Source organism: Vigna umbellata, chromosome 3 (genome assembly GCF_029865625.1).
Source record: "Vigna umbellata cultivar VRB3 chromosome 3, Vumbellata_1.0, whole genome shotgun sequence".
NCBI lineage: Eukaryota > Viridiplantae > Streptophyta > Magnoliopsida > Fabales > Fabaceae > Vigna > Vigna umbellata.
In genome coordinates, this window is record NC_142167.1 from 52,008,865 (window position 1) to 52,020,917 (window position 12,053).

General features: G+C 34.0%; 1 protein-coding gene across 1 annotated transcript; it reads left to right on the plus strand.

Moving 5' to 3' along the window:
• Window positions 1-216: 216 nt before the first annotated feature.
• On the plus strand, window positions 217-7,008 carry LOC124821284 (uncharacterized). The gene is made up of 4 exons (XM_047293150.2): window positions 217-692; window positions 2,921-3,147; window positions 3,493-4,309; window positions 4,552-7,008. The coding sequence occupies exons 2-4, from the start codon at window positions 2,923-2,925 to the stop codon at window positions 6,747-6,749; spliced, it is 3,240 nt and encodes a 1,079-aa protein (XP_047149106.1). The 5' UTR covers window positions 217-692; window positions 2,921-2,922; the 3' UTR covers window positions 6,750-7,008.
• The last annotated feature ends 5,045 nt before the right edge of the window (window positions 7,009-12,053 follow it).

A 12,053-nucleotide genomic window follows, 5' to 3' on the forward strand; every position in this document is an offset into this window, starting at 1 on the left:
GATATGGTTAGGAAAAAACAAGGAAGATGGAGAGAATCTAGAAATGCCCATTTGTTTGTGATAAATAAAAATATATTCTGAAAAAATCAGCCAAAAAATAATTTTTATTTTTATATAATATAAATGGTAAAGGAAGGTTAAGAGAGAGAGAGAGAGAGAGAGAGAGAGAGAGAGAGAGAGAGAGAGAGGAGTGATGAAAAAGCAGAGAATAAAAAGAGACCGGATGTTGACAAATTTCATGTCACTGTTCTTAGAAGGTCGTTTGTTTGTGTGAAGATTTCTTATCTGGGATCTCTCTCTTTAAAAATGTTTCTCTCTCTAAGAAAAAAAGGTCCATTCTTTCTTCTCCTAATTGTGTGAGTCTTCTTTGAGAGAGAAAGAGAGAGAAGGAAGAGTGGCTGGCCCAGCAGATCGAAATCTCTTCTTTTTCTTCAACCTGATGACGATCTAAGCTCTTTCAATGGTGTTGCAACAACACCCTCTTTGTTATTTTGTCTTATAATTGTTATTGTTTTTAGTTCTAGTTACCCTTTTGGGCTTCAAATAGCTGGAGACTGAAAAGGCTCTGAATTTTCTCTCTCTCTCTCTCTCTCTCTCTATCTATCTCTCTCTCTGTGATTGTGTTGGTGCTTTGAATGGTGGAATCTCTATGGGATTCTTGAAAGAAGGTGTTTAGAGGATGTGGGTCTGAGGTAAATTTTCTTTTACTCTCACTGGATTTTTTTTTATTAATTTATGTATGGGTACATATATAATTTTTTTTTTCACTTTGTGAATGTTGGTTTTGTTTGTTTATTTTCGGTTCTTTATTGACTGTGATGAAAGTGGAGAATTCCTTGGATTCTGTTGTTGGGGAGATTGTTACTCCAATTAACTCCGGCGCACAAGTGTTTTCATTTTTAATTAGGCTTTGAATTTTGTTGACGGAAAGTTCTGATACTTAATTTTAGGCTTTCAAATGCTTCTTCAGGTTGAAAGCATCCACAGCTGTGTTGGTTTAGATAATTGCTGTAGTGGATCTGCTTAATTGCATTTTGTCATTCATTTGTCTGTGTTTGGTCCTTCAATCTTTCTGCCTCTGAAGTTTGAATTGAAGTGAGGGACCAGTGTTCCCTAAAATTTTCGGTTACTTTATGATGTGCCTTGTTTGTAACTGCTCTGGAGAATTTTCATCTACTATTTACAAAGGTTTTGAAAATTTCCCAGTCCTGAGATTAATTGGTGAAGTTTGAATGTGTTTCATGCATATGAAAGCTTTGACAAAACTCGTGTTATAGAAGGTTGTCTACTTTGCCAAGATTTAGGTTTATTGTGATCACTTGTGCTTGTGCTGCTACCTTTATGCATATATTTCAGCTTTTGTTTGCTTTGTTAGGATAATCAATGAATTTATAAACCTTTTCCACTTTCCTACCAAATGTGGTTTTGTGGATTTGGTTATTACTTCCATGGAGTGATTATTACTGGCAGGGTAATGGTTATGTTCAACTGTACTAGTTGACCTATGGCATTCTTGCGCAAAGTTCTCAACAACGAAATATTCAAATACACTAAGAGAATCTAGAGGGTATTCAATATAATGAAGTGTTTCCAGATTGGGGTAAAAGAGGCCATTATATATTGTTTGTATCAGTGCGTTAGATTGACTTCAAATTTATTATCGCATCTTTAGCGAATTGTGGGAGGTTTGCTGTTTGTGGATGTTGTCGGTTTGTCATTACAATAATAATAATCGCTATTATAAATCTTTTGACGTGTCAAAGTAAGCAGTAGAGTAACGGTAATGCATTTATGCATTCAGCGGTTGAAAATCATCTTTTCAAGGGTGTTGCATTCCTATCTACTTTCCTAAGCATTGGTAATTTGCCCATCTACATCCCTAAGCATTGGTAATTTGTGAGTTCTAACTGGTTGTGATAATGTGAACTAGTAATTGTTATGTTCCTTTTATAAATTCACTTCAAATTTATTGTTGCATCTTTAACAAATGATGGGTGGTTTGCTGGTCAATGATTGTTGTCGATTTGTCTTAACAATAATAATGATCCCTATTGTGAATCCTTTTGTGTCAAAAGCCAGCACTAGTGAAACGGTAATTCATTTACGTATTCAGTGGCATAAAATCCTCTATTCAAGGGTGTTTCATTTCGATATGCAACCCAAAGAATTTGTAATTTTGTGAATTCTCAACTGGTTATGGTAATATGGACTAGTAATAGTTATATCCTACAATAATTTTTAATATATTATATATTATATATTCTCTATGGCTAACATGGAAATTCTTAAATGCTTGTCATTCCTATTCTATATTGGATGAAGTACATACACATTTTCTTGTACCATAAAAGTTGATGCATGATGTTAAAAGTAGTAGCTGTGATTCATAGAGTATTTCACAAAAATTAGCTCTAGTATCATCATGCATTTAAAGGCTTTTAGAATTAGTGACTAAAAAATTGACATTGCTCAGAAAGAAATAGATCATAATTGCAACTGGTTAAGATTTAAGATACATGTCATAGGAACAAGTACATGGGAAGGAGTGAATGGGGTTTTATAGGCGGGGATTTACTTGAAGAATCCAATTCTTTGTTTTGACACCCCTATTTCTGAGATAAACTGAACTGAAGTGCAGAAATTCAATCTATCCAATTCTGACCATGTTCATCTTTGTGTGTTGAGAAGTTTACTAAACCATTCAAGTGGAATTCAATTTTTGTTAAAAAGTGAAAGTTTCTGGACATACTATTTGTGAGATTCCTTGCTATCATTGGATGTTACATTGAGTCTGGATTTGTGTTATCCAGTTGTTTGACTGCTTTTTATTGATGGGGTTTGTGGTAGTTGATACAGTGCAGCATCTGAAATGTTAATTTGTTCTCAAATACTGATTTGCATGTTACTGATCAATCATCAGGAATGGGAACCAAAGTTCAGAATCTTCCAGGATATTACTCAATGAGAGATCTTAATGAGGAATCTAGCAGTTGTGGCTGGCCTCTATTCTATGGGGATAAGTCGCTCTCAAATGGGCAGTACTATAATAGTTATTTGCCAAGTTCTGCAACAGATGCATGTTCTGGATATGATAGGGATGCTGTGAAGCGGATGATGCTTGAGCATGAGGCTGTATTTAAAAATCAGGTAGGAAACTTCTAGTTTCGGACTTTGTCCTCATGACTGCAGCATGAATAATTTGTATGGTGTGGATTCAGTGTTTATGGATTGAGTTTTATTGGTTCATTTTTTGTTGTATTTCTTTTCTTTTTATGCATCTGAGAGATCTCTGTCTTAAACTGTGTTATGTTTCAGTAGTTGCAGAAGGAGCTGATAACTCAGTAACTTATCATATTATGTTGCAAGATTAAGTTCACTCAGTTTTAGATTTCCTATATCATGGTTCAAGTGATGTTTTTTTTAAGTTTAATTTCTTTTGTATGCTATGATTGTTGAACCTTTTGATATATTTAAACAATGTATTTCAAGCAGGTCTATGAACTTCACCGTTTGTACAGAATACAAAGGGATTTGATGAGTGAGGTTAAAAAGAAAGAACTAGACAGAAACCAGATACCGATTGAGGCATCGTGTTCCACAGGTCAAATGGCATCTCAATTAACAAATGATGCCGGACAAAAGTGGCATATTCCTTTGGGAAATTCTTGTGGTGCTAAAACATCTGTGTCAGGAGTTGAGGGCATTCATTCTCCTTTGGATTCGATGAAAGGGATTGGCAAACAAACAAGTCCGTTTCCATCCCCAAATGGATGTAGTTCGAAAGATGTTGAGGTGCTTGAGTCCAGACCCTCGAAGGTGAGGAGAAAAATGTTTGACCTTCACCTCCCTGCCGATGAATACATTGATACTGAGGAAAGTGAAAAGCTCAGTGATGAAAAGACAAGTGATCCATCTTTCTTTCTTCCTGATCGAAACTGTAAAAATGGGAAGGAGGGTGATGGGGAACATTTTTGTGGCAATGGTGAGAAGACTGGCAATCAAGAAGACACTTCAAGATCTGAGCAATCTTTAAGGAGAAGAAATGGTTTGGCTGACTTAAACGAACCTCTTCAAGTGGAAGAAACATACAATTCTCCATATGTTCATGTTCTGGACCGTAATCCCTGTCAAGGGGAAGCTGAATGTTCTGATCTCTACGCCACTCCCAAACAAAAGTCAGAGCTTTTTGGTTTATCTAGGGAACAATTGCTCAACACAAATCATGGAACTGACAGTTGGACTCAAAATAATAGTTATTTGGAGAACAATAGGGGTGGAAAAGGGTGGTATCAATCAGTACCTGGGGCAGGTTAGAGAATGAATTACTGTACATTATGCACTTTGTTGCCTTTCTTCTTGTTTCCTGTTTATAAACTATGTTTTAGTAGTAGTAAAATTGAATCTTTTTTCTCCAAGTGAAATTTAAATCTGTTTCCTTTGTGTTTCTATATTTTTGGAGTACATTTGTCTTTCTTATCTGGCAACAATCACCATTGATATTTACTTCGGATAATAATTATTCCATGACAATCATGTTGCTAATATTGACAGGGAAAGCTAATATCAACACACAGTCTGGTCCACACGTCCTCAGACTGGAGAAATCACCCTTATCTTCCCAAACAATACAAGATGCATTTAGCAAATTTCATGAACCTGCATCTGATTATATAAATGGTCGAAACAAGGCTGCTGACATCTGGAGGGAAAAGACAGTTAGTGACTTGCATATCAGTGAGAGAAATCATGAATACTCCATCAACAAGCATCCTGAGTCTGTGATACCATTACTTAGACCTGGTCTTTTTGCAGCTGCTCCTTCCTCTGATTTCTCTAAGTCTTGGTCTCATTCAGCTTCTTCTTGGGAAATGGCCAATAGCAGCCTAAGCCAGAGGTTGATGTTAATTCAGACACCTCCATGTCATGCATCTGGTGCTTTGACTAGAATTTCCCAGTCACAAAGCAATGGGATATTGGAAGAATGCTGGCCTCTGAATATGAATTCCAAGCCTAGCACAGGTTCTCGTTGTGATGCACCTCTACAGAATGGATTTTTCCCTGGGTCTTCTTCTGGCTCCAAGGAACCATCAATGAACATCTCTTCTATTAGCTACGACTATCTCAATCATAAAAATGACTTTAAGATAATTCCCGATCACTTTGTCAATAATGTTCCATCCAAATCCTGTAAGGGTTCAGATTCAAATTGTAATAACATGAAGTCTGGAAAAGATATTGATTTGAATGTTCTGCTTCCGAATGGTTCATCCAACAACTTTTTTCCCCAGTCAGGCATTGTTGGGATAATGGATGGAGAAGAGAAGAATGAGGAGTGTCATGTTGCGTTACCCTGGCTTAGAGGAAAGACAACATGTAAGAATGGAGTACAAAGCTCTGCAGGAGAGTCAGGTTTATTCCATGCTGCCTCATTGTCCAACAAAGATGAAACTGGAAAGGGACCTAGTGGACAATTTATGCACAATATAACTTCAGTTTTGTGTTCTAATGACATTGAGGTGAGGAGGACAGAGGTGTATGAAAGCTCTAGGGATAAGAAAATTCTTGGAGTTCCCATATTTGAGATGCCTCGTATTTCTGCCAAGGAGTTTTCCTCAATAACTTCTCAGTCTGTGTCAAATCATAATCCATCTGATGTAAAAGCAGTGGAAAATAAGAAAAAACAGATATTTGATATCAACTTGCCTTGTGATGCTGCTGCTGTTGAGTTGGACAAAGAAGCATTCACTGAAACTGCTGCTAGCAAGACAAGGTCTCCTACAAAAGCAGACTCTAGAAATCAAATTGACCTGAACTTGAGTATGAGTGAGGATGAAGGATCTTTCACAACTATACCAAGTGACAATGTAAAAATGAAGGCAGATATAGATTTGGAAGCCCCTGTTGTTCTTGAGACAGAGGAAGATGTTCTTTCCGCAGAAAAGCCACTTGAAACTTCTCTACAATCATTGCAAGTCCTAAAACATTCAGTTGAACAGCCAAAGGATAATGAACTTATGACAAAGGCAGCAGAGGCAATTGTTGTCCTGTCATCTCTTTCCTTTGATGAAGTGGATGGTGTGACCAGTGAAAGTTTATCAGAATGTCCAAAGGTGGACTTGCTAAACTGGTTTGCAGACGTAGTTTCCTCATGCAAAGATAATGTAGAGGGAAATTGTGACGTTTCAAGGGAAAAAGATGCCGAGGACAACGACCAGCGTTCCTCAGGAGGATTGGATTACTTTGAGGCAATGACATTGAACTTGCCATACACCAAGGAAGAAGACTACATGCCCAAGCCTCTTGTTCCTGAAAACTTCAAAGTGGAAGAAACAACTACTTTGTTACCAACTCGGACACGAAAGGGGCCAGCAAGGAGAGGGCGGCAGCGAAGGGACTTCCAAAGGGACATTCTTCCAGGCCTTGCATCTTTATCAAGGCATGAAGTAACAGAAGATCTTCAGACATTTGGTGGGATCATGAGGGGAACAGGTTATTCATGGAATTCAGGATTAACTAGGAGAAGCTCATCTAGGAATGGTGGTGGCCGGGGAAGGCGACGGACCCAGGTTGCCCCCTCTCCTCCTACACCGGTGGCAACAAATGAAACTAGCACCCCACTGATTCAGCAGCTTAATAACATTGAAATTGCATTGGAAGATAGAAGCTTAACAGGTTGGGGCAAGACAACAAGGAGGCCCCGCCGACAAAGGTGCCCTGCCGGTAACCCTCCATTGATCCAGTTAACCTAATCACTACTAAGAGGCTTAAAACTTTTAGATGACAGTTTATAGAGGTAAGCAGTGCCGGTTTTTATATTAATGGAACACATGATGTTCTCAGGCATGAGGATTTCTCTTGTAAATTTCTTCAACCCGTATTTGGGTATATGCTTGATTCTCAGTCTTTGGGGTGGTAACAACTTGTATTATTCTTAAATAATGTTGCATGATTTCTTCTCATTTTTTCTTTATAGAACTGTTGAGATATATACAGTGTTCCTTCAATTCACCACTCTCTCACATTCTAGGATTTTTATCAATGATTTTATCATTACAGCCTCACTCTGCATCAGTTGATCCTTCATTTTAATCTAATAGCATTTATATTAGCTTACATTTCTTGATGAATTTATTAGCCGACATCTTAGTGTATTAGATTTGTTCCTTTCTATGGATATGCATGGTCATATTGTGGTCCCAAAACACAGCTCATTTTGTCGTGTAATCATAGATTTAATAAAATGTATTTTGTTGTGTAATCATAGATTTAATGAAATGTTTGTATGTCAAGGAACCGTAGGTATAAATTTTTCCCTTTTTTCCAAAGCATGTGCAAGGTTTTCTCTTCTAGTTCTGTGGTCCATTTGAAGCTGGTCAATGGTAGGTGGAGGGAAAAACTGATGAAACTTGTCTCATGAATGTTGGAATCTCAGAAATATATCATAGTTTGAGGAACACACAAGTAAATTATAAAATATTGGAGTATGTTGCAGTCCCAAGTAAATCTGAGAAAAGATATTTTTTTACAATTAAATCCATGTTTGAGCTTAAGATGACCATCACTAAGTCATAAGTGGGAGGTGCATTTGTTCTCTAACTTAGTATATGTTTTAAGGGTTTCTTCTTCAAAACATGTTATAAGAGAACAAAAAATAAGCACAATATAAGGAGAAAAAAGGTAGCATTACATACTCTATTAACAACAACATTGTCTCTGTTACCCTTCACAACTCTTGAGAAACAAAAAATATCTATAGATACTCTGGAAGAATAAAATAAAAATACTATTTTGTAGGTAAAATTATTATATGTGAAAGTTAGATTGAGAATTTTTTTCTTATTGGTTTCTCTACAAAAGTTATTTTCACTTGTGCTGAATTAATTTTAATTCTTGAGAAAAGTTTATTTTTAATTTATCGTGATTGCAACAAGATAGAATTGCAATAATAAGTAAGATGAAAATGAAAATTAAGAAGAAGAATAGAAATAAGAATGTTTGAAAAATGAGTAGTGTTGTATACAAGTAAAATAGAAAGCTACAAGCTTAAAATGATTATTGGTTCTATAATTTTCCTCTACCCACATGCTGCAGGAAATAGGTTGCAAATATTAAAACACTCAACATATTTAAAGAATTGTATTCATAATAATAATAATTTTAAGATAGATAAATAACTTATATTTTATGTTTTTTTTTAAATTATACAAATTAATATTATATGACAAAACTAGTAAATATTACTTGTAGTTGTCACACTGGAAGTACAATAACATCTAATACATGAAAAATACTAACTCAAACCTATTTTACTTAACTAAAATCACATTAAAATCTACTTTTAATTGCATTCTAAATTTATATAAACTATTAAACTTGACAACTCAATATTCATTTTAATTTTCTATTTCATTTGTTTGTGTTCACTTTATTTCTTTATGAAAATATAGTGAAACTAATCTCATCTGTTATGTAGAGAAAGGTACATGAACAATAAAAGAAGATAACTGAGGTGAAGCTTTTGAATGGTTGACTCAGAAAAACCAAAACAGAGGCATGCTAACATGTTTGTCCACCCTCTGGCCATATTAGGAAAAGTCACATATATGACTGAAAAATGCTCTTCTTTTGTTCTTTTACTTTTCTCTCTTTAACTCGAAAAATAGAAAAAAAAAAGAAAAAAGAAAGAACAAAGGTTGTGTGGTCTTCTTTGTTTCCTTTTTCTGACTTGCTACATATAAGATTGGTTCACATGGTAAAGACAAGAAAGAAAGAAGAGTAATCAAGACAGGATGCCAAACAGAATTGTTCACAGCAAGTGCATATTCTTATTTTAATGTGTTTGTCTATTATCATTTTTATTTATTTTTCTATTCTTTAAATCTTTGGTTTGATTGGTAAAGGAGCAGAAGAATATCTTAATTAAAATAAGTTAGACAAGAATAATCCCACACATGAAAGTGACAAGAGACAAAAATATATATGCAAAAAAGAAAAAGAAAAGAAATGTCATTTTTTTTATGCAATTATTGTTTTAAGTTGTATATTGACCACAACTTTATTATGTTTTGTTGGACTAGTGTTGATTATTACAAATGGCATAATTATTGTAAAATAAGAATTGTGTTATTTATTTATTATTTTTAGAAAAGAGACCTATTCCAAGGAGGGGAGAGATGACAATGACTTATTAGAGAGGGCAAAGAGATTTGTACAATTCTTTTTTTCCTTTGTGTTTTCATCTTTTGAGATAGAAATAATTCTTTTATTTTTTACAAGAAAAATAAAGAAAGAGATACACATTTATTAATATCAACTATCGTGTGTATTTTCATTAGATAAATATTTTTAATAATTTATAAGAAACAATTAATTCTTATCAGTTGATAGTTTTATAATTAAAAAAATGGTTACCTTTAAAAAATGTTAAATAAAAACAAACAATTAAATTTGATAAAAAACAGTTACTTAAAAATTAAAATTAATAAAATAATTATTTAAATTTTAAAAAACTTTTATTTAAAAGATCAAATTGAAAATAAATATGAACACAAACAAAATAAGGATCTCCTATAGAGAGGTATGGATACGGTAATATCCATCTTTATTATTTCATTTATAAATATTTTTTAATTTATTATTTGTAAGAAATTCTTTAATTTTTATAATTCAAAAAATTTAATTTTAATTTTAGTCAATATACTATTTTTAAATCAAACAAGGAAACTGAATATTATTTATTAAAAATATGAAGGAGGTTAATATTTATTCAAAAAAAATTTAAAAAAATTGCTGAATATGTATTTTGAAACCAGAAAGAATGGTAGGATTATTTAACATAATTTTGAGGAAGATAGCTATAATTTTTTAAAATACAATATCCATTGAAAAATAGATGTTTATATAGTAAGTTTTATTTATACACTTCTGTTAATGTGCTTCTTAATATTTCAAAATCATTTATAAAATGAATCTTGTTTCAGATCCATGGTTGTGTGGGACATAGAAAGATGGTATAACAGAGAAAAGAGAAATTTGGATTGGCTATGTCTCTGTTCAGTTGTTGTTATTGGTACTTACTTTCTTACCATAAAATAACATAATTTGGTTCTGTTGTTGTTCAGGATCTCTCTCTATCACTGTTTTTCAAACACAAAATAGGCAGAGGTACTTTTCTTGTCATACATTCATTCTCCAACTTCTCATAATTCACATCCCATTTCAGTGCTCTGCTGTTACTTTTTTTTGTCCTTTTTTCTTTCTTTCTCTAATTCAATCTTCTTCCTTCACCAAATCATTCACTAATTAACAACACCAATCTTTCCCTATCATTTATGTACTTCCAATACTTTTAAGTGGTAGTTCTTAAAAAAATAAAATAACTCAGATTTTTTTAAATTATTATTTTCAGTTTCTACAACTTCTTTTTAAAGTTTTTGTTAAATCCTTGTTTTATATATCAGTCTTTGTCATTACTTTTTTTTCGTTTGAAATTAATCTTTTAAAAATAAAAAATGAAAGTAAAAATCCCAGGTACTAAAAAAAATAACTAAAAAGACCCCACTTAAATAACTAAGGGTAGAAAATATTTTATAGAAATCAAAAGTCGAGTTTTTTCGTACAAAGAGAGAGAATAAAATATGATTTTGTTAGTGTAGAAGGACATAAAAAGGAAATTTATTTTTACAAAAGAAAAAGAAATAAAAGAAACGGTTTTTTTTTATATATATTAATTTATCTCAACTCCATATTATAGTTAGTTTTTGAAAATTATAATTTTTATTAAAATCAAACCTTAGAACAAAACTTATTCATCATCTATTTATGTAACATCCCACGGTTTTACAAAACCAAATAACTGAACGTTCAAAAATCAAAATTAACTAACTCTCATCTATTAATAACCGGACGCTCTCTAAGGCTCGGCCTTGACTTCCATATCTACCAGATTCTCCTCTTCAATTATATCTTCCAACAAGGCATCTCCTTCTGCTCACATTCACACGGATGATCATTGCAATTGACAGGACGGACGTACAAGAACGAAACAACACAAGGAGAGAACACATGGTAAGCTTATGTAATTTAATTCATACGTCAACATATAATTTAAACATTCCAATCACACAAGAATATTTCAACACATATAACCATCCAAAAACTCTCATTAGCCAGACCGTCCGGACTGTATGAATCTGTGTAGCTACAGGCGTTCTTGCACTCGGGTGATGTAGTAACTGGAATAATCACATCAGCTGCCACCCGAGGTTAGCCCTATCCAAAGTACCCCTAAGGACTAGGACCTCCTGCCGTTCCCACACATGACCTACCCTCCTCTACGTGAGGACGAGTACTCACGGAACATCAGGATGAACAACCAGCATTAGCATGCCCACAGTCATACTTTACAAAATTCCATATTCATTCATACATGAGTCGTTCCTCCCTGGAACGCTCGTTCAAATTCCACAACCATTATTTCATCTCATATACTGTTCATTCCTTATAATTTTTCACTTTAACCTCATTTTCGTCTTCCATTACAATTACATAAAATAACGAGCGTTCAGCCCTCTTCATAACGAGGACGAACGTGAAAACGAGATCGAGGACTTCTTGTTTCAGAACCGAATAAAACCAACACATCATATTTGACGAACGTCATTTTCTACTCGAATCAGTTGAATGAACTGACTCTAAGAAGATCAAATCATTCCTCAAAGAATAATTTAAGTAGGAAGGCTCTAGGCCGAATCCAATTAGATAAGGACACCTCAAGATGATTAAATGACCATACCGAGAACAATTTAATTATAGAAGCCGACTGCCAGTCAATGACCGAACGCGGTACACGGATTTACAGAATTTTGGACGAACGCTATTTCCACCCGTTTGGTAAGTAATGACAAGGACGAGCGTTCGGTATAAGATCGAGCGCCACTCGTAACGTACGCTTTGGGTCAAGACCCATCGCGGAGTTGTACTCATAATAGAAATAAAAATAAAGGTAATACAAGATGGTGAAGTTAGGATTTAGGAATAACTGAGTGTTCAAA

Coding starts and splice junctions, on each gene's coding strand:
- LOC124821284 (XM_047293150.2), top strand. CDS start 2,923: ATGGGAACCAAAGTTCAGAATCTTCCAGGATATTACTCAATGAGAGAT. Junction 3,148..3,492: donor AGGCTGTATTTAAAAATCAG/GTAGGAAACTTC, acceptor TATTTCAAGCAG/GTCTATGAACTTCACCGTTT. Junction 4,310..4,551: donor TCAATCAGTACCTGGGGCAG/GTTAGAGAATGA, acceptor TAATATTGACAG/GGAAAGCTAATATCAACACA.